The sequence below is a fragment of the Carcharhinus amblyrhynchos genome, chromosome 3, assembly GCF_965287045.1.
Source record: "Carcharhinus amblyrhynchos chromosome 3, sCarAmb.v2.hapA, whole genome shotgun sequence".
In the NCBI taxonomy this organism is placed as follows: Eukaryota; Metazoa; Chordata; class Chondrichthyes; order Carcharhiniformes; family Carcharhinidae; genus Carcharhinus; species Carcharhinus amblyrhynchos.
In genome coordinates, this window is record NC_137326.1 from 120988284 (window position 1) to 121011702 (window position 23419).

General features: G+C 43.2%; 1 protein-coding gene across 1 annotated transcript in view; it reads left to right on the top strand.

Annotated features, from left to right (window-relative positions):
* LOC145341260 (uncharacterized) overlaps window positions 1-23419 on the top strand; it is a 217210-nt gene that overhangs the window by 73930 nt on the left and 119861 nt on the right. The window contains exons 2-12 of the mRNA XM_080186186.1: window positions 4170-4226; window positions 6569-6658; window positions 7652-7696; window positions 10560-10604; window positions 11944-12006; window positions 12184-12237; window positions 13409-13435; window positions 16610-16681; window positions 17500-17553; window positions 23214-23249; window positions 23354-23395. Coding sequence (XP_080042312.1) covers window positions 4170-4226; window positions 6569-6658; window positions 7652-7696; window positions 10560-10604; window positions 11944-12006; window positions 12184-12237; window positions 13409-13435; window positions 16610-16681; window positions 17500-17553; window positions 23214-23249; window positions 23354-23395 — 585 coding nt within the window. The remainder of the gene's footprint in view (window positions 1-4169; window positions 4227-6568; window positions 6659-7651; window positions 7697-10559; window positions 10605-11943; window positions 12007-12183; window positions 12238-13408; window positions 13436-16609; window positions 16682-17499; window positions 17554-23213; window positions 23250-23353; window positions 23396-23419) is intronic.

A 23419-nucleotide genomic window follows, 5' to 3' on the forward strand; every position in this document is an offset into this window, starting at 1 on the left:
ATCACGAAGGAAGGATCAAAACACCCTAATGAACTTAAATCAACTGCTAATGGGATTTTGAAAGAGACAACTAATCAAACATGCATACAAACATACATACCAAATAGGAGCAGCAATGAGCTATTTGGCCTCTTAAGCCATTCAACAAGATCAAGGCTGTGGAGTGATATTACAGGCATTCAGGCCACAACACCTGGGGACATGGGTTCAAATTCCACCACAGCAGTCAGTAAAATTTAGGAGTTTAAGTTTAAAATACTAGTCTTTGACCCACTCTTCTCCCTTTCAAATTGGATGTAAAAATTAATCATATTGTCGTCGCTGTTACCTTTACTCTTGAGGTCATTAATTAATCCTGTCACATTACACAATACCAAATCTAATATAATTTGCTCTCTATTTCATTCCAGAACATGCCGCTGTAAGAAACTGTCTCAAAAACATTCTTTGAACTCTTCATTCAAGTTACTGTTGCCAATCTGATTTTTTTTTAGTTTATTCACAGTTAGCCATGATTATTGCCGTCCCTTTATCACACACACCGCCAGGGTCACTCAGGTCCTGACCTCATTAAAGCCTTTGTTCAAACTTGAACTAAAGAGCAGAACTCCAGAGGTGACACGAGAGTGGCTGTGCATCAAAGCAGCATTTGTCCGAGTGTGGCATCAAGGAGCCCTGGCAAAACTGGAGTCATTGGGAATCGGTGGAAAACTTCCGTTGGTTGGAGTCATACCTGGCACAAAGGAAGATGACTGGGTGATTGGAGGTCAATCATCTCAGCTCCAGGACATCACAACAGGAGGTCCTCAGGGTAGTGTGCTAGGCCCAACCATCTTCAGCTGCTTCATTGATGTCCTTCCTTCCATCATAAGGTCAGAAGTGGGGATGTTTGCAGATGATTGCTCAATGTATAGCACCAGTTACGACTCCTTGGATACTGAAACAGTTGATCTAAATATTCAAGACCTGGACAAAATCCAGGTTTGGGCTGACAAGTAGCAAGTAGCATTTGTACCACACAAGTGCCAGGCAATGACCATCTCCAAAACAGAGGATCTAACCATCACCCCTTGACATTCAGTGGCATCCTGGGGTTTACTATTGAAAGAAACTGAACTGAACTGGCCAGATAAATACTGTGGCTACCAGAGTAGGCCAAAGGTTAGGAATCCCATGGTGATCACTTCCTGATCTTTCAAATCCATCCAAGGGAGAAAACCATTTACCAGGGAGAAGCAGGAGAGTGATGGAATACTCTCCACTTGCCTGGGTGAGCACAATGCCACCAACATTCAAGAAACTCAACAAAGAAATCTACTTGATTACTACCTCTTCCACAAACATTCAATCCCTCCACGACTGTCTCACAGTGGCAACTGTGTGTACCATCTACAACCTGCACTGCAGGAACTCACCAAGGTTCCTCAGCAGGACCTTCCAAACCCATGACCACAACCATATGGAAGGACAAGAGCAACAGATACCTGGGAACACCACCACTTGAAGGTTCCCTTCCAAGTCACTCATCAACCCGACTTCGAAATATATCACTAATCTTTCATGCTTACTGGGTCAAAATCCTGGAATTCCCTCCCTATGTGTGTATCCACACTTCAGGGACTGCAGCAATTCAAGAAGGCGGCTCACCAACACCTTCTGAAAGGCAATTAGGGTTGGGCAATAAATTCTGGCCTAGTCAGCGACACCACATCCTGTAAATGAACAAAAAAAACCACCGAATATATTTTCTTGTATACTGTGCGCTATATTTTGGTTGCTGTTCAAGGGTCTGTAGACCATTCCCACTACTGACATCTTTCCCCTACTATTCCTCATCCCTGCCCGAATCCATTCTACATCCTGATCTCCTCAGCCAAGGTCATCTCCCACTATTGCACAAATGCCATCCTTGATTAATTGTGCTACCCCTCCACCTTTACCTAGCTTCCAATCCTTCTTGAATGTCATATACCCCTCACTATTCAGGACCCAGTCCTTGTCAACCTGCAGCCACACCCCCGTAATTCAGTGACAAAAGTGGATGGAGTTAATAACAACACTAAGTTACGTTTATACAGCATCTTTAAAATAATGAGAAAAGGCCAGTGACAAAGAATGAAAGGAAATACTCATATGATACTGTTGGGCTATTTAAAGCTTCCTTCTGAGCTAACTTCCCATCAAAACAAAGAAAAATATCAACATTTATTCGACTAGGTAGATGGAGGTACTGAATACCAGTGGGGAGGAAAGGGGACAGTTTTTAACCACAATATGATTGGACCAAAAAAATGATGTCTAAGTGAAAAAACTGAAAATCTTTGGCTTCTACCCAAAATAGACGTGAAGTTGGCAGAGTGACCATGACGCCTGCCCAAAGCCAGCATGGAGAGAACAAAGGCATCTTTGAGTTTGAGCTTAACTTAAATGCCATGAGAGATATAAAAATCAGTCAGCTTAAACAAAGAACAAAGAAAATTACAGCATAGGAACAGGCCCTTCGGCCCTCCAAATCTGCACTGACCATGCTGCCTGACTGAACTAAACCTCCCTACCCTTCCGGGACCATATCCCTCTATTCCCATCCTATTCATGGATTTGTCAAGGCCCCCCCCCCTTAAAAGTCACTGTCATATCAGCTTCCATGACCTCCCCTGGCAATGAGTTCCAGACACCCAGCATCTCTGTAAATCCTTGCCTCGTACATCTCCTTTAAACCTTTCCCCTTGCACCTTAAACCTATGCCCTCTAGTAATTGATTCTTCTACCGTGGGAAAAAGCTTCTGACTATCCACTCTGTCAATGCCTCTCATAATCTTGTCGACTTCTATCAGGTCACCCCCCAACCTCTGTCGTTCCAGTGAGAACAAACCAAGTTTCTCCAACCTCTCTTCAAAGCTAATGCCCTCCATACCAGGCAATATCCTGGTAAATCTTTTCTGTACCCTTTCCAAAGCCTTCACATCCTTCTGATAGTGTGGCGACCAGAATTGAACGCTATATTCCAAGTGCGGCCTAACTATAGGTTCTATAATTCTGCAACATGACTTGCCAATTTTTAAACTCAGTGCCCCAGCTGATGAAGTCTAGCATGCTGTATGCCTTCTTGACTACCTTCTCCAAATGCATTGCCACTTTCAGTGACCTCTGTATCTGTGCATCCAGATCACTTTGCCTATCAATACTCTTAAGAGTTCTGCCATTTACTGTATATTTCCTATCTGTATTAGACCTTCCAAAATGCATTACCTCACATTTGGCCAGATTAAGTTCCATTTGCCATCACTCCACCCAAGTCTCCAACCGATCTACATCCTGCCGTATCCTCTGATGGTCCTCATCACTATCCACAAATCCGCCAACTTTTGTGTCGTCCACAAACTTACTAATCAAACCAGTTACATTACCCTCCAGATCATTTATATATATTACGAGCAGCAAAGGTCCCGGCACTTATCCGTGAGGAATGCCACTTGTCACAGCCCTCCATTCAGAAACACGGGGGAATTTTCCCATCCCACCCGCCACAGCAATCATAGCAGGTGGGGGATGGACCATACAAAGGCCTGTTGACCTCAGGTGGGATTTTCTGGTTTTGGGGCAAGCACAGCCAGAAAGTCCCACCCTTCTCTATTTTGGAACGTGGCAATTACCTGGGCTATTCCACCGTGTCAAGGGCTGGTATTTATCTAACACCTAGAGCCGGGATTTTTCTGCAATGTTTCTCAGTGTCCAGTGCTTGGAGAGTGTTACTGGTATTTATATTGAATATTTTGCAATGGTAGTTCCAGCCAGATATCAACACTTTCCCAGACAACTTAAAGAGGCAGTTAAGAGGATTTTATTTGACAGCTTGGTGCAGCACAGATGATTTGCCATTGGAAGCTACTGGTATATTTATTAAATGCTGTATATCATCAAAGATTTAAAATGCACTCATTTTCTACTTTGACACTGTCTTGTTGACATTGGACTCCTGAAAAATGTACAGTACAGCCACAAAGAACTTCTCATTTCATTCTTGTTTGACCTTCATACTTAGTTCCAAATGACTTGTTTCCAGTGACCTTTGTGTTTAATCCCACATGACTAGGTTACACTGTACAGTAAAGTTTAATCGCTTCTGAATTGTTCACTTTTCTTATGCTTCTCATGTCTGTTTCTTTCAGGCTTGTACGTGTAGCGGTAAATCGCAATGTCACTGTGATGGAGTGAAAGGTGATAAGGTAAGACGGTCAGTGTTTCCTACAAACCAGTGCACAGTCTCCACTTGAAAGATTAGAAGTGAAAGAATTGCCAGCTGTGATGTAAGTTAAATATATTAATTCAGGAATCTTCCAAATTATTGCACCTTTTAAATAGACCATTTACTAGGTAAATGCAAATGCTGCATGATTCAGCTATATCTCAATGCTCTGTGAGTACACACTGTGAACTTCATACCCAACACTGCAAAGTGAGAATGAGGTAAGTTGAGCGTTTTATTTTATTGCTGTCCTTTCCCCCTCTGCCCTGCAGGCTATGCACTGATACTTGAACCAGTTTGTCACTTGTTGCTGTTGTCTCTTAGACATGGAGGGATAAAGTTGCCACGGTAGTTCCCCAATGGGTGACCAACTGCCCTTTATTTTAACCATTTGTCCCACATCCCTTGAGGGATGCCTTTTCTTCTGTAAATCTAGGACAGCCTGTAGGGTGAGTTCACCAGGATTGTAAGACAATGAATCAGCTAGCGGAGAGGTGATAACGTTGTGATACAACAAAATAACTATAATGGTCTGACCACCCCCCTCCTCATCCCTCTTTATGTTGAAACATCCCCCACTCTGATATTTACCAACTCCCAACTACTCTCACAGATCCTGCTCCTATGGTCACCAGCGAACTCTGCACACCCAGCTATGCCTCAGGCCCATTGTCAAAGTGTCCCTTATTTTATTTCACAGATTCTCCAATCTCCTTTGCTATAAACCTCAGGGAAGCATTATTATAAATTAAATAGTAATCATTTTCTGAGTGTAGCGAGAGTCCGCACTGGCTACACACTGATGCATTAATGCTCCAACAGAGATCTTATTTGTTCAAGTCACATCTGGTCCATTGGAAACCTCAACAGCAACAAACAAAGTACAATGGCAAAATACATGTAGCTGGACAGTGAAATATGGGCAAGTACTATTGACTTACAATTGAATGAGAAATCGCCTGGGACAAAACAGCCAGGAGCAGTGTTGTTGGAAAACTGAAAATGGTATCATTAAGAGAGCAACCTCACAGGAAGACTTCAGGAAAGATGTAATTTGATGGTGGGATCGTGTAATAGATAGCAGAAATGTCTCAATATGATGAGTAACTGGAGGCTAACGAGATGATGGTGAGGTCATTATTGTGAAATAAAAGCAAAGGAGTGAGAGCAAAGACATGAATTGAATGTGATTGGATCATTATTGACCAGAAATCAGGGTAAATGAGAGAGAATGGAATTCCGGAAACTTTGGAGGGAACAATGTCCAAGCGAGTTAAAAGTAACTGAATCCTCAACAAGGTGCAGGTAGCTTAGACATACAAAACAGCTGAGAGTTGTATCAGAGCTCAGATTGTGAATTGTGCATTGTTGGTTGGACGGTTGAAAAGAAACTCAGGCAAATGACACCATCAAGATTGATGTGACCTGCGTAAACCCATTACCCTCCCCTCCCACCCCCATAACCTCATGCATTTACCATGGCCAATCCACCTAATCTGTACATCTTTGGACTGTGGGATGAAACTAGAGCACCCAGAGAAAACCCACACAGATGCGGGAAGAGCTTGCAAACTTCACACAGACAACCATCCAAAGCCTGAATTGAGCCCGGGTCTGTGGCGCTATGAGGCAGCGGTATTAACCGCTATGCCACCACTGTTAAAGCAAAATTTTATTCAGCTGAATAATCAGATCAGGTGAGAATGTTAAGAGTGTTATTTTTGTGTCATGCCTCAGACATACTGGTCAGGTTTACAAACAGTTAATTTGTAGAAAACTACTCATGGCTTTGATATTACACTGCCCTGTGTGAATAGGAGCTGTGCATCAACAGTTTATGTACATTGATGTGACTTGGTATCAATTGCTGCTATAAATACATAAATCCCAATCACTGCCTTTCCCTCCATTGATCAGTGTCTCCTTCCCTTCCCATGCTATCCTTGAGGCCTGAGGCGAAATACTAGCCTGGCTCAGTTCATGCTGCAGGTCACTTCCAGGTCATTGTATTGGGTTTGCCCACAGTGGCATGATTGCTGGGAAAGTTTTGAGTGAAATTGAGATTATATTTGGTGCATAAAAGATCTTAATATTAAGCTAAAGGATGTGTTGTTGATTCTCTTTTAAATGCAGTTATGTTTACTTGTTTTCAATCGTAGCATCTGACTTCTGTTCAGCAATTTATTAATAAAGGCCTCCAGATTGTCCTTTTATCCTTCTCAGCATATTAAGATGTACACCGTGAGGTGAGTCTTAGCTTGATTGAACTTTTCAAGTATTTCTACAAAGCTGACTTCCCAATCTTCCTCCATATCATTGCAGGGCGAAAAAGGATCCCCAGGTCCATGGGGTCCACCTGGAATTCCAGGGTTTCCAGGTACAGACGGTCCTCAAGGTCCAGAAGGTCCCAAGGTACGTCAGCTCCATAAAGGACTACAGTTAAGATAAGGAAAAGACTAACCAAGTTTGTTATAATGGAGAATTGTAATGGCAAGCAGCAACACTCACATTGCAGTTATGTCTGGTTTTTTTCCAGGCGTAAACTAGCCATCAGGGCTGATTAAATAATTAAATAAAAATGTATACGAAAGTCGACCAGCAGCCGACATACTGGAAAGAAGCCAACCCCACAACCAAAACAGTTTTGTGCAATGACTTCAGTGAGGTCTATGTGTTGGACCTGCTGGAATATGAGCTCCCAAATTGAGGCCTGTTAAGGGAGCTCTACAGAGACATATAGGCCGGAATTTTCCTGTCCCACCCACCACGGGAATCATAGCAGGCGGGACAGGACCATGCAAAGGTCCACTGATCTCAGGCGAGATTTTTTGGTCTTGGGATGACTGCAGCTGGAAAATCCCATGGAGTGTCTGGGTCACTGGCATTCGGGGCAAATACTCTCTACTGGGAATTACCTGCCTGAGTATTGCAAACCATTGTAAATAAACCAGTTTTGGTGAAGAAACACTGGAAGTTATTTCAGTTGGGAGCAGGACAAACTAGCTGAGGGCTGCAGGACAGCAAGGAGACTACTCATCCCTCTGGAATGAAGGCATGCTGGGGCAGGGGAGTAAACCAGCTGAGCGTGGGGCTTCCACTGGAGGAACCAGATGGGTTTTTGCAACAATCAACAAAAGTTTCATAGTTACCTTTGGTCACTTAATCCCATATCCTTTATTGAATTCAAATTTCACTGTCTGCCATGGTGATATTTGAATCCAAGTCCCCAGATCTTGCCCTAGGGCTCTAGATTACTAATCCAATGACAATATTGCTATGCCACTTCCTCCCCATAATTAATTATAAAGTGAAGTTTCTCTCAAATACTAGCTTAATAGTCGACATTTTCATAGCTAAATTTGAACACAATATAACTTTTTTTCTTTTCCTTTTTGATGTTAATAGGGAAATCTTGGATTCCCTGGACTACCAGGAATAAAAGGTTTGATGGTGAGTGTTTCCATACTTAGCAGACCAGACAGTAAACTTAGAAGTAACATCTGTTTCCAAACTGGTCTTGCAATGATTCCATCATGGTTTTACCTGGATATTTCCCTCAATGTCATCAGTAGGTCTTTCCCACCCTACAACCGAGATTTCACTTTTATTTGCCCATTATCTATATAAACATTCCATGTTTTTTGGTTGAATAGAGCACCTTAATCATTATATTTTAGTTGCTGGGTGAACCATGTGATTGTCTGTGAAAGTGAAGAGTAAGACTATTTCAGATCACGCCTTGGAATTAAACTACGAGACAGAAGTAGAGAGGTAAACAAATAGAAGGAAAAGCAAATGAAAGATTAAGAATAATTGTGCATTTAACTATGCCAGAATATACAAAATTGCAGTCATTTTCCCTGCACTAATATCCAGTATATTCTGAAACTTCAATCATACTCCCTTGCACGTAGATTCTTATTGGCCAATCACATGGTGTCTGCCCAATGCCTATGTGATGACTTTAGAACAGCTGGAGATGTACTAGTAAGAGTCTTTTGAAGTTGTAAAGAGGTTCTGCAATTTATCCGTCAAACTCAACCAGAGCCACCAGTCAAACATTTACCTTAAAGGATGGTTGTTCAAAACCATGAGGGCTGTAGACAGGACAGATAAAGAAGAGCTTTGCTTATTGACAGAACGGTCGAAAACTGGAGGGCAACGATTAATAAAAGGATCAAACTGAGGGAAAACGTTTTTACGTATTAAGTGGTTAGTATCTGGAATTCAGTGCCTGAGAGTGTGGAGAAGATGGGAATAATCTGGCTTTCAAAAGGAGATTGGATAAGAACATGAAACAGAAGTATTCACAGGGCTACCAGGAAGAGCAGGGAAATGAGACTAGCTGAGTTGCCGTTACAGAGAACCCGTAATGACACGATGGGCTGAATAACCTCCTTCTGTGCTGTAACCATTGTATGATTATATGATTCTATGGCCAGAATTCTCCGACCATGCCTGCGGCTGGGATTTTCCTGGGATCCTGCTGAGCGCCAAATTACCTATTCTCGCTGGCAGCAGTAGCGGGACACACAAGACCTTGAATTGAATGGCTTGATTCCCTCCCTGTTAACAAATCATCCCACCCGCCTAAATGTTACAGTGAGAATACAGTCAATATCTACTAATAATCTGTTTTTTGAACACCATGGATCATTAAGTAGGTACAGAATTTCAATATGCATGTTCACTTGCCATCTAAATCACTCAGTTGTGGGATTCTGAAAAATATATAAATGTCCACTTTCCGACTGGAAAGCTAGAAAGCAAATCAGCTACCCATTACAGAAATAAAAATGGAGAGATTTCTATAAAAGCAGTTTGGTCCAAAATACCTCTTTTAGGCCCAAGTGGCTGGTTGAAAATCCAGCCTCAGGCACTTGTGGAAATTCTCCGTGAGTGAGTCTGAATTTTAACCTTGCATGGGCCAGGACCCAAAAAAAGGAACAAAATATACATCGTCAACAAAAAGATTTCATTTTGCATGTTTCAGCTAAAAGATGATATGAAATTGATGGTTACATGGTGGGGGTGGGGGGGGGGGGGGGGGGGTGGTGCGCGGTGGGGGGCACGGTGGTTAGCACTGCTGCCTCACAGTGCCAGGGACCCGGGTCACTTTCTGTGTGGAGTTGCACGTTCCCCACCTCTCTGCGTGGGTTTCCTCTGGGTGCCCCGGTTTCCCCCCAAAGATGTGCAGGTTAGATTGATTGGCCATGCTAAATTGCCCCTTAGCGTCAGGGGGATATGTAGAAAATAGGGCCTCAGTGGGATTGTTGTCGATGTAGGCTCAATAGGCAGAATGGCCTCCTTCTGCACTGCAGGATTCTATGATGCTATAAATCCACCTGGCAGTTCCAAAGTAATTAAAGTAAAACTAATATTGACTTGAGGAATTTTGAAAATTAAACGTGTTATATTTGTTTCAGACTGTCAGTCTTCTATGAAATGGCCAGGATCAGTCATAAAGGTGCGATCGAATTATAGACATCGTCAAGTTGGGGTGTGACATTAAGGCCCCACCCATAACAGACTGTCAATTCCAATATAACCTTTGTTCCTGCAGAAATTTCCCTTTTGGCTAAGATCAAGTGGAGTATCGGCATGCCATGCTTGGTTAAAGTCATTAGGTTACATTTCAGCTTCATTTGAAGCCATTTTTTAAAGCGGCATGTTGGTCTTTTGGCTAAGATACAAATGAGATCAAGCCTTGGAGGAGGAGCTACGCCTACTCCAATCAGCTTGGATCATGTAGATTAAGCCCAAGACAGGAAATGAGAGCCCTGTCTTACCAGCTTGGATCGGGAATGTCTCAACTTGTTGCGACTCTGAATTGGACTTGATTGGATTGAAGTGGAATAAAAACAAAAAAGAAAAAACAATTCCTAGAAAATTTTTATATGTCAATAATGCACATTGGGATTTCAGCCCATCTGTCTAAAAGTGGCTGTGTTAACAGAAACAAGTTCCTAGTTGTGTTCGCTGATGTTCTTCACTCAAAGGGTGGTGAATCTCTGGAATTCTCTGCCCGTTGAAGTGGTGGAGGCTGCCTCGCTAAATATTTTTAAGACGCGGGTTGATGGGTTTTTGATAGGAGAGGGGATTAAGGGTTATGGGGAGAGGGCGGGAAAGTGGAACTGAGCAGCGACAGATCAGCCATGATCTTATTGAATGGCGGGGCAGGCTCGAAGGGCTGGATGGCCTACTCCTGCTCCTATTTCTTATGTTCTTATGTTCTTATATTATTTCCTATGAACTGCATGTTCTGTGATGAAACTGTATCACTTTATGACGTCAATCCTTTTCATTTTCATAGGGGCCTCCAGGTTTACCAGGCTTTGGAGGGGATCCCGCTATCCCAGTAAGTAAATAAAAATGACTGGTTATGTTTTTTCCCCCACACAGAACATTCCATGCAATGCCAAGCTTTCTTTCAGCACAGGATACATACAGCTTCAAACTCCAAGAGAAAATACAGAATAAATACAATGTAAAGCTTGTCACAGGATAGGATAACATTGTGGACCAGTGTCCTAGCTCATATCTATCAACAACAACCTACATTCATATAATGCCTTTAATATAGTAAAACATGCCGGGTGCGTCAAAGGATGGGGCCCTGTATTTGTGAAACTGTACTGCAGCAGATATGCAGTTCCCTCCTGTTGTGCTCTGTCTCATCAGAGGACACCAAGGAACCAGGAAAGTGCACCAATCTCAGTGAGTCGTCAGTTCCAAGTTCTCAATCCTTGAGGTATATGCATCTGAATTAGAGTTCTGCCTCTTCACTACATCACGGCCAGAATTTTCCACCCCTAATCACATCGATCAGGTTCGACGACAGAACTGGAAAAGGCCATTGATGTAATCCTGTGACGCAGTCTCTCAGTAAAAAGTCTGACAACACCAGGTTTAAGTCCAACCGATTTATTTGATAGTAAACTCGCTAGCTTTTGAGTCCCTTCGTCAGGTGAATATCCACATCACGCTGTCTCTCAACATTCAACGCTGAGAATATTATTTAAGTATATTAACATATAATTATCAAGAGTTGCTGCATCCTCACAGGAAAGGAAGAATAGGTGATATGTTCAAACAAAGGGTGGAACAGGGATAGGAGCAGCAGTGGCAATGCCCCTGGATGCCCAGTGCCATAGGGAAGATGGGGAAAGGCTGTGGTGAGGAGCCACATCCTATGCCATGTTGGAGCTGGGCTCCTACACAAGGGTGATTAGGAATGCCAAACAGTGCTGCCCTTGCCATTGATGCCCTCATCCTATAAATGCATAAAAAGAAAGCTCAATGATGGTTGAGGGGAGCCCCTCAGCAGGGTTGCCTGTGATGTTCCTGTACCAAGGCAGGCAGGGAAGGCCTCTAGGCCTGCCTGGACTGCTGACCACCAGCTCCCCGCCCCCACCACTCCCTCTCCGGGCTGAGCTGGTGCAGGCACAACATGAATTGCAACCTTTCTAGCTGAAAATCAGACAAATAATTTTCAGGCCCATAAAGTCTACTTGACCCAAATTAGCTCCATGTTCCAGTAAGAGCCAGATGAGAACCTAGAGCAATTCACATTGAGAGAGGGGCACCAACCTCTGAGGAGTTATTTCACATACACTCACTCTTGATATCAGAACTTGTCTTCCTGTTCATTAGTAAGGTTTTTGAGATAAACTCCCAGCACATTTTTTTCTGTTTAGGGTATCCCTGGAAACGATGGTCCCCAAGGTTCTAAAGGCATACCAGGATGCAATGGCACCAAGGTAAGTTCAACTTTAAAACATCAATTTGGAAAAAGAAAATGGCCAGCGTTCAAGTGCAGATCAGGAAGTATTCTGAATTTCCATTATAATTTGCTGTTAATTCAAGATGTCTGGGAGAAAGTAAATATTGCCTGACGAGGGGGGACACATAAACATTGTAAGTAATTTCTTTTGCAGGGTGATCCTGGCTTTCCAGGAATTCCTGGTTCAGATGGACCTATAGGACATCACGTATGTAATTTTCAAAGCTTATTGAAAACAATGCTACTGGGTAGATTGTATTTACACTCTCCCCGGTTGACGTCCCTTTTCCTTGTGTTCCAGGCTTCTTCCCCACAGAAAGCACACGATAATAAAAAGAAGTGATACAATTATAGACAGAGGCAACTGAAAGCTTTGCATATCACTGAAAAAGGCTGAGAGATAGCATTGCTTAAGGAGTTGAGAAACTGCAACTTGTTCCAATACCACTCACCTTTTATGCTGACTATTTACGCCAAGTAGTTTTCTCCCAATCAGTGAATTTTGAGGGGAGTAGTTTTGGCTTTTTGCGGTAGTGTTAAACAGGAACTACCTTACATTATACATGAAAACAATGACAGCTCTTCAAAAAGTTGCCTGAAGTCGTGAAGGTGCCATATCAATGGCAAGTCTTTTGTAGTAAATTGACAGCCTGATTTACATCATACCTGTCATACTTGTCTCCTGATTTTTAAATCAGTGGGCTTCAGTGAAAATTACAGCCTAAGAACATAAGAACTAGGAGCAGGAGTAGGCCTGCTCTCCTCGAACCTGCTCTGCCATTCAATAAGATCATGGCTGATTTTTTCACAAACTCAGCTCCACTTACCCGCCCGCTCACCATAACCCTTAATTCCTTTACTGTTCAAAAATTTATCTACCCTTGCCTTTAAAACACTAAATGAGGTAGCCGCAACTGCTTCACTGGGCAGGGAATTCTACAGATTCACACTCTTTGGGTGAAGAAGTTCATCCTCAACTTATTCCTAAATCTGCTCCCCCTTATTTTGAGGCCATGCCCCCTAGTTCTAGTTTCACCCACCAGTGGAAACAACCTTCCTGCTCCTTTTCTATTCCCTTCAAAATCGTATATGTTTCTAAAAGATCTCCCCTCATTCTTCTGAATTCCAATGAGTATATTCACCGTCTACTCAGTCTTTCATTAATATCAAGAGAGGAATGAAATAGGTCACCACTTCACTGTCACCCATTTATATTATGGCAGAAAATCAAAACTATCGTCAAATATAACAATGTCAGTTTCTCCAAGAGGAACATGTTGAGTTAAATTCCTATGTAAACCCACCTTACTTACTTTCAAAATTTGAAGTACGTTTCTGTCAAAATCCTGAATGATGTTTCTCTAATCTTTAACTTTCAGGGGAATCCAGGATTTCCAGGGCTAAAGGTACGTCATTCAGTAAGAAGGCAGCCAGCATGGACCTGAAGGACCAAGTGGCCTCTTTCTGTGCCGTAAACTTGCTACGATTCGAAGAGGGTCTTTCGTTTAAAGTTAATTCTACCTGCTGATATACTAGAGACAACTTGATTGGCTAAAGCTTCTGCATGACTATGACTTTGAGTTGTGTTTTAGTATTCCAAACCGAAAGGGTCAAAATATCTGGATTCTTTGGGTGTCATTTTTATTGTCATCAAGTTGTAACTGATTACTAACAGGGTTGCAGTGAGGGTTAATGTTCACTTAGCAACAATGAGGATGAAAATATTCTTGAAGCATGAACGATGATGAAAAGCAACACCTAAATTGACCGTGAGGGTGAATTTCCACAAATAGCTGGATAGTGTTGATGGTGAGGATGTGTATCCACAAATTGACAACACGGGTGATTATTTCCACAGCAGTTGAGGGTGTAACTCACTCATAGGCTGGGAGTTTCTAACCCTCTTGTGGTGGGACCTGGTGCAGGAGGCTCAGTAGCCCAGCCAAAAAATCCACTAACTTTCGCTGGGATTGGACAATCCTGTCAGTAGGCGGGTATGGAAAATCCCGCCCAGAAGACAGAATTTTATGCTTTCCCCAGAGACAGGAGGGTGAGAAGGACCCATCTAATCAGGTGGGAAGGTATGAGCTGGAGCTCCAGTTGCCTTCACTACTCCCCTTGATTAAGTCCAAGGTGGGAAGGATTGAGGGTTGCTTTCTCGCTTGGAGGTGAATTAAGTTAATTGAAGTTAACTGATCATAAAGAGCAATGTAAGGGCCTCATTCCACTACTACTGGTATTCAAGCAGTGCCAGGTGAGGGCTATGCACAACCGGGCACATCCTGCTGTGTGTGCATGTGAGCTGGTTGGGGGAGAGAGGGGTGTGGTAGCTGGCGGGGTAGAATTTCTCCTTCTTTGGCAATCTGTGCCAATGGAGGAACCATCCTGCAGCAAATGTTGTTCACATGTGAAGATCCCACCTGCCCTTAAAAATAACCAACACCCCAGCCACCCCAACGTCAGGGCCTCCCAGGCTGGTCCCAGCGATGCCTTTCCTCCAGGGCTCCTGGACCTGCTGGACCGACAGTGTCCAGTATCACTACTGTAGAGCTGCCAAACTCTAATTGGTTGACAGCTTTCGTAGGATAGAAGTTCCTCGAAACTCGATGAGGATCCCCATCACCAATCAGGTAAATACCTGACGGACATTAAATCAAGTCAGGGAGCCCGGAGCTCCAGCTGGTGGACATGCCCACTGCTGCAAGCATTAAATTCTATCCATGGTTTGAGAGTTACAGTGAGTAATTCTATTCACACACACATACATAAAGGGGACCTCCCCCTCCTCCACCTCCGGCCAACAGGTGTCTCTAGAGGGCCTGCCTGGGCAGTTCCACCTTGGCACTACCAGGTTGGCAGTGCCAGAGCACTGCCTGGTATTTCCCTTTTCGCCACGGACTATACTGACCGGTGGGTTCCCCTTGACAGCTTCGTTTTTTTTCTGAAGCGGTTGTAAACGTCGCTGCTGTGATGTCACGTTGATAAAGTATTCAGTGAGGAGGGGGACAACTTGCAGGGAAGCCCAATAATGATATTGAGATTTATGAAACTTTATTGAAACCTTTCTGGATGAAAACATCATCATATTACAGGCGTGGAAAATCGGGAAACAAGATCTCACCGACGAGAATCTCGTGTCATGAGTCTTGTGGGATTTTGGAATCACATTGACATTTATACTGACAGCTAACACGAGCTCAAAGTTACGCCCATTGGTCGACTGCATTTAAACGCAGGTTGCAAGCCAGAATTAACAGCATAAAGCAACAGTCAAAAGAAACATTCTCTGAAGGACGTTTCAGACTTATAGGGCCTGATTTTACCATGGTGTTGTGTCTGTTTTCAGGCACGGAAACTTGGTAAAGTCGGGCTTGAGGTGAATAATGCAATCCATGCCCAGCTCCGTGCCTGCTCCCCCTTTACCAAGGCCTGAAAATGGCTGCAATCGGGACCATGCCCAAAACGGGCGCAACGGCCGTTTAAGTGCATTTGCATGCAATTTAAATTGAAATTGGCCGGGTTTGGAGGGGGTGGTGGGGAGCCAGGGGTTTGGGAGGTTGGGGTGGGGGTGGTGGAAGGTGGGTCCATTGCCACTGTGCCTGAGATCGGTGAGGGGGAAGGGGGAGGTCCACTCCCACTCTGCCTGAGATCGGTGAGGGGCCTGCCTTCGGTCTGGGTGGCGGGGGGGGCGGGGGGGGGGGGGGGGGGGGTTGCGGGTGAGGGGGTAAGAGGGTCAGTATTGCTGTGGGGATGGGGCAGCGTCTGTGGGGGCCAGGGGTAGGCATTATCCGGCCTGGGAGGGATGTGGTAAGGGACCAGTATTCTATCATTTTTTAAATTCTGAGCATAAGTAGTTGGAGGCTCCAATTGGAGCTGCAGGATTTCAGGCGCGTTAAATCCCGTCCACAGGCTTGTGCAGCGCGATTCAGACTCACAGATTTTTTTCAGGCAGAGTGCATATGGGGTGGGGTGGGGGGTTGGGGGGGGGTTGCGGTGTGTGGGGAGGGGTGGGTGTCTCAGAACGGGTCTAAAAGTTGGATCTGAAACACTCCCAGCCCAACACTTAGAATCAAAATGGTAAAATAGGGCCAATGGTATTCTTCTCAGTAATCAAATCTTGTTTTTGGAAACGTCCGAGGACAACAGATGAATAAGTATCTCCTGATACATAAGAGACGAAGAAGGATGGCTCTGGTGCAGTCTTAGGCTGGGATTTTCTGGCTTTCCCATCACCCAGCAGTGTGGCCACTGAGCAATGCAAATGGCCATTGACTTCAGCGGGACTGGAAGATCCACTCGATGGCCAATGGACAGCTGCCTCTGACAATGGAAAACCTGCCACAGTGGGGGCGGCGGGAGGGGAATCGGAAAATGCTGGCCTATTGATTGTGCATACATTACTTCCTCTTTTACCAGGGTTGGTTTAAATTGTTGTACAACTGTGTGCAGTTTCCGTCTATTCAATAGGCTTGGAGTTACACAACTGTATGGAGTTAATATTTGCTAACCTGGGTTGTGGGCGGGTGTTGGGGTCATTAATGCCACAACTGATTCATTTTGCAATACATTTATCTCTAAAGGGTGAACCCGCTCGACTGATACTTTCAGGAAACAAAGGAAGTCGTGGACATCCAGGCCCTCCAGGCCCTCCAGTAAGTGTGACATTCCAAACACATGCGTTAACATCTGGTGTGTTTGACGTATAGGATGACGCTGATCAGATATAAAATATCTGTTATAACAGAGTAGGGTTCAAAACTGGGCAAAGTACAACCTGCTGTTTAGCTGCTACTGTCTCAACTACCACTTAATTCTAACTGACACCTCACTCATATTTATTCTGTGATACCACAGCCCTGATTTCACAACAGTCTGTGGTACAGACTCGCTTTTGACAGTATTTCAGAGAGCAGGACACACTGAAGGTTACTAAGAAATTCCACCTGTTAATTTGAATAAGATCCTGGCAGATGAAGAACTTGCTTGGAATGCCTGGCTGCGAATGAGTTACCAAGGGGAAGACAAAGATTTATGTTCTTTTCAATTTTAGGCATGTTTCTTGTTGGGGGGGGTGGGGCTTCTCAACTATCAACAGCCCCTCTGAGGGACACCATTTTGAACATTATGTGCAACCATTGGTATTTGGTACACATCCTTTTCATTGTGCCCAAATTACATGCCGCACTTTTTATGCAACTGGAGGTAATGGTTGTAGAACTGCAGACACATGCTACAACTTACAGCCTCAGACCTTCCTCTGTTGGTAGGGGTTTCCTGGTGAGGTCAGGGGAATGGGTAGTCTCCCAATGGCCAGGCAGCAAACCTTGCTCCTCCTTCACAGAATGTGAGGTCTTCCTGAATATCAACTATTATTTGCATCAGACACCACCAGAGAATAAATTGATTTTTGTTAGTCAAGAGTCCAAAGCATTTAGCAAAAAAAATCATTTCTTTAATTATCTCATTTAAGGGTCAACCAGGACCTCCAGGGTGGCAAGGATCTAGTGGCCCACAAGGCCTCTTGGTAAGTGTCTCATTTTTCTACATTAAAGATCCCTGTCGTTTTATGCCAAGGATTAAGGATGACTGCTTCTGCTAGCATGATATATACTTCACTAGTAGCAGACTAGCCTTAATTTTGCGCTCTAATAACTTTGAATCACAATATTGTCTCAACAGCTCTGTATCTCAGACAATACTGTACCTCACTGCCAGTGGTGAGGTCAAGAAATAGCTAAGCGTAAAAGAAAGTGAAATTGTTTTGCCAGACAAGAAGATCCAGGAAAATCAGTCAAGCAAATAAACTTATTCTATTTTGTCTGAGGGAAGCTAAATTATACCGCATGCACCAGACTTGACACCTGGGAATTTGTGGAACCATTTAGCACAGGAGCAGCCCCAAGCCCAACACTGAGCCGCACGAGAAAAGTAAAGCAACACTTGCACTTTCAAAAACACTCTGAACTGCAGGGAATCTATACATGAAGGACACAAGACGGTTCTCAGCCCTTTGATCCATGGGGATAATTTTCCAAATTGTTGGCGGAGAACTCCTCAATGGATGAAAATTTGTGGGCAATGTGGGTGAGCTTCCTGCTGGTGGCACAGACCCCCATACTACCCTGTTGTGATAGAAACATTCCACAGAAGGATTAGAGACTTTCTAAGAGCCAATTATGGTACATGATTCCCAATTAGGAGGAAATGGTGGCAGAATGGTAATGTCACTGAGCTAGTAAAGAGGCTCAAGCCAATACTCTAAGACATGGATTCACGGACCCTCCATGGCAACTGGTGGAATTTAAATTGATATAAAATCTGGAATTGTAAGTTAAGCTTAGTGATGGCGAACATCATTGATTGGTATGAAAATCCATCTAATTTACTAATGCCCTTTAGATAAAGAGATCTGCCATCGTTAGCCAGTCTGGCCTACATGTGACCTCAGATCCATGTACTGTGGTTAACTTTTGAAATGGCCTACCTGGCCATTCAGTTCAAGGACAATTAGGGATGGTCAACAAATGTTATGATGCTCACATCCCTTGACGAGTCATAGAGTGATAGAGGTTTACAGCATGGGAACAGGCCCTTCGGTCCAATTTGTCCATGCCACCCTTTTTTTTAAACCCCTAAGCTAATCCCAATTACCTGCATTTGGCCCATATCCCTCTATACCCATTGTACCCACGTAACTATCTAAATACTTTTTAAAAGACAAAATTGTACCCGCCTCTACTACTACAGCTTGTTCCAGACTCTCATCACCCTCTGTGTGAAAAAATTGTCTTTCTGGACACTTTTGTATCTCTCCTCTCTCACCTTAAATCTATGCCCTCTAGTTTTAGACTCCCCTACCTTTGGGAAAAATGTTGACTATCCCTCATTATTTTATACACCTCTATAAGGTCACCCCTCAGCCTCCTATGCTCCAGAAAAAAAGAGTCCCAGTCTATTCAGCCTGTGCTTATAACTCAATCTATCAAGTCCTGGTAGCATCCTAGTAATTCTTTTCTGCACCCTTTCTTGTTTAATAATATCCTTTCTATAATAGGGTGACCAGAATTGCACACAGTATTCTAAGTGTGGCCTTACCAATGTCTTGTACAACTTCAACAAGATGTCCCAACTCCTGTTTTCAATGTTCTGACCGATGAAACCAAGCATGCCAAATGTCTTCTGCACCATTCTGTCCACCTGTGTCTCCACTTTCAAGGAGCTACGAACATGTACCCCTAGATCTCTTTGTTCTGTAATTCTCCCCAAAACCCTACCATTAACTGAGGAAGTCCTGCCCTGATTCAATCCACCAAAATGCATCACCTTGCATTTGTCTAAATTAAACTCCATCTGTCATTCGTTGGCTCACTGGCCCAATTGATCAAGATCCTGTTGAAATTGGAGCTAACTTTCTTCACTGTCCACTCTATCACCAATCTTGGTGTCATCTGCAAACTTACCAACCATGCCTCCTGTATTCTCATCCAAATCATTAGTATAAATGACAAATATCAGTGGGCCCAGCACTGATCCCTGAGGCACATTGCTGGTTATAGGCCTTCAGTTTGAAAAACAACTCTCTGCAACCACCCTCTGGGTTCTGTTAAGAAGCCAATTTTGTATCCATTTAGATACCTCAGCCTGGATCCCGTGAGATTTAATTTTATGCAACAACCTATCACGCGGTACCTTGTCAAAGGCCTTGCTAATGTCAATATAGACAACATCAACTGCACTGCCCTCATCTACCTTCTTGAGTACCCCTTCAAAAAGCTCAACTAAATTTGTGAGACATGATTTTCCACTCACAAAACGATGCTGACTGTCCGTAATGAGTCCTTGCATCTCTAAATGCCTGTAGATCCTTCTCTCAAAATACCTTCCAACAATTTACCCATCACAGATGTAACCTGTAGTTCCCAGGCTATTCCCTGCAGCCCTTTTTAAACAAAGGCACATTTGCCACTCTCCAATCTTAAGGGCCTCACCCATGACTATCGATGATTTAAATATCTTAGCTAGGGAACCCGCAATTTCCTCCCTAGCCTCCCACAACATCCTGGGATATACTTCATCAGGTTCTGGGGATTTATTTGCCTTGATGCGCATTAAGAATTCCAGCACTTCCTTTTCTGTACTATGTACAATCTTCAAGACATCACTATTTATTTCTCCAAATTCCCTAACATCCACGCATTTCTCAACAGTAAATACTGATGAGAAATATTCACTTAAGATCTCACCCATCTCTTGTGGATCTGCACATAGATGACCTTGTCGATCCTTAAGAGGCCCGTCTCTCTCCCTAGTTACTCTTTTGCCCTTTGTGTATTTGTAGAAGCTTTTTGGATTCTCCTTTGCCTTATCTTCCAAAACAATTTTGTGTCCCCTTTTTGCCCTCCTGATTTCACTCTTAACTCTACTCGTACACTCCCTATACTCTTCAAGAGATTCACTTGATCCCAGCTGCCTTTGCATGTCATGTGCCTCTTTCTTCTTCTTGACCAGGGTCTCAATATCCCAAGTCATCCAGGTTTTTATGACTTCTGCCAGCCTTGCTCTTCACTCTTACAGGAATGTGTTTACCCTGAACCCTGGATAACAGACTTTTGAAAGCATGCCACTTACCAGACATTCCTTTGCCTTCCCACAGACTCCCCCTATTAACTTTTGAAAGTTCCTGCCTGATACCATCAAAATTGGCCTTGTCCCAATTTAGAATATTAACTTTTGGGACAGATCTAATATTCTCCAAAGCTATCTTAAAACTAATAGAATTATGGTCACTGGTCCCAAAGTGATCCCTCATTAACATATTTGTCACCTGCCCTTCCTTATTTCCCAACAGGAGGTCAAGTTTTGTCCCCTTTCTAGTTGGACCATCCACATACTGAATGAAAAATTCCTCCTGAATACTCTCAACAAATTTTTCTCCATCCAACCCTCTAATACTATGGCTGTTCCAGTCAATGTTGGGAAAATTAAAATCTCTATTACCACCCTATTTTTCTTGGAGCTAATCTCCTTACATACTTGCTCTTCAATTTCCTACTGACTATTTGGGGGTCTCTAATACAACCCTATTAAAGTGATTTCACCCTTCTTATTTCTCAGTTCTACCCATATAGACTCATTGGCCGAACCCTCGGATATATCCCCTCTCAATATGGCTATGATACTTTCCCTAATCAAAAGTGCAACTCCCCCTCCTCTCTTACCTCCTGTGCTATCTTTCCTATAGCATCTGTACCCTGGAACATTAAGCTGCCAGTCCTAAGCCTCCCTTAGCCATGTTTCAGTAATTGCTATAATATCCCAGTCCCATGTGCCTATCAATGCCCTGAGTTCATCTGCCTTGCCTGTCAGGCCTCTTGCATTGAAATAAATGCAGTTTAATCTGGACTTCCTTTGCTCTCTGGCTTGCTTTTGCCTGATCTGTCCAGTACTGGGATTACTGACACTGTCTTTACTAATTAATGTGCTCTCTAACTTCTGTGCTCTCTTCAAACTTCTCTTCTGTCTCCCCCCTGCCAAACTAGGAAGGAATTAATATAAAAAATGCATCGACCAAAAGGGAGTGGGGCATTGTAATGGAGAGTGCAGGCAATAGGATTGACATATTTGTGTAATTTCCCAAAATAAAACCCATTTTAGTTAAGGAAAGACTTTACCTCAAAGTATCCATTGCTATCCAAATTTACAAATTTGCCATTTTTAAGTATTATAAAAAAGCAAGGCACATTTGCAATGAAACCAGTTTTTTGTGGAAAATATTTCCATGTAATAAGAATTGAAGGCATAAAGGTGAAGCTTCAGAAAACTAAGGCAGTTTAAAATGACTTTTAATATAATTCATCATATCACTAAGAGGATCCAATATTAATGCAGTAATCTGTAATCCTGGTACCAAATCAATTATAAATCAAACAGAGAAGATAAGAAAGGATGGAGTAGAGAGACTTGAGGGAATTGGGACAAGGGTTCACTTGCCTCTTGTCCAGGAGAAGGGATGAGAAGGAAGGTTTGAAGATGCACTACCCCTACCCCGCCCACTCCCCACTACCCAACCACCTAAAGTTGACATGGGGAGCATGGGGAAAATAACAAGGTTACATTATCTTCAATTCACAGAGCAAAACTAAAATATAACATTCACTTCCAAGGAATACAAGAAATTGCAACTTAAGAAACAAGCAAACTTATCCAATTACACAGTGTTCTCTGAATCAAATCACAAACTGTTTAACTGAAGGAGTTCGTAAATGAGTCCAATTTTGCCGTTATTTTTATAGGTGCCATCTGATGACATTATTATTGATTATCCGTTACAAGTAAAGATGATCATCTCCCATGAGTCCAAAGTTGGCCAGTGAGACCCATTCGGGAATGGCAACTGCATGACACATAAGACATTTGTTGTTCTGTGGCATGTCACAGAGTACTAGAGGTTTACAGCATGGAAACAGGCCCTTAAGCCCAACTTGTCCATGCCGCCCTTTTTTTTACTATTAAGCTTGTCCCAATTGCCTGCATTTGGCCCATATCCCTCTATATTCATCTTACCTATGTAACTCTCTAAATGCTTTTTAAAAGACAAAATTGCACCTGCCTCTACTACTACCTCTGGCAGCTTGTCGCAGACACTCTGTATGAAAAATTGTCCCTCTGGACCCCTTTGTATCTCTCCTCTCTCACCTTAAACCTATGCCCGCAGTTTTAGTCTCCCCTACCTTTGATGAATGATTTTGTAAGTGAGTCCAATTTTGCAGTAGTGTTTATTGGTGACCTGATGATCATGATTATTGGCTATCCATTGCAAGCAAGGATGATTTTCTCCCATGTCTGGGCATGTAATAATAACTAGAAGCTTTCGGAGAACACAATCCTGTTCCCATCACCATCTACTGGTTGTCAAAAGGCTTGGGAGATGAGCTCAGAAAGGAAGACATTGGTGCATGATATCTTCCAGCATGGGTGTACTGTTGCACACCGGCTCCCACCTGTGTCTTGACAGAATGAAACATTGATCCCATGGCAAGGAGACGGGGACAATTGAGGCTTTTATTCTGCTGCAGTTCCATCTGCCTGAACAGCTGTTGAGATATGCCAGATGTGATCTGACAAAACTGAACAAGCAGTTTCACACTCCTGATTTTAATTTCTGATCTTTCTATTTGTTGGTAGGGTCCACCAGGACCATCTGGTCATCCAGGACCAAAGGTAAAATGTGTGGAGCCAGCTTTGCTTCCTTCCTATCTTTTAAAATGATTCTTTTAAAGCTTTGATGAAATATAAACCTGCTTGATTGTTTTTTCTTTGTGCAGGGCAACATGGGATTGTTCTTTGTGGGTTCCAAGGGTGACAAGGTAACAGAAATTTGTTATTAGGAT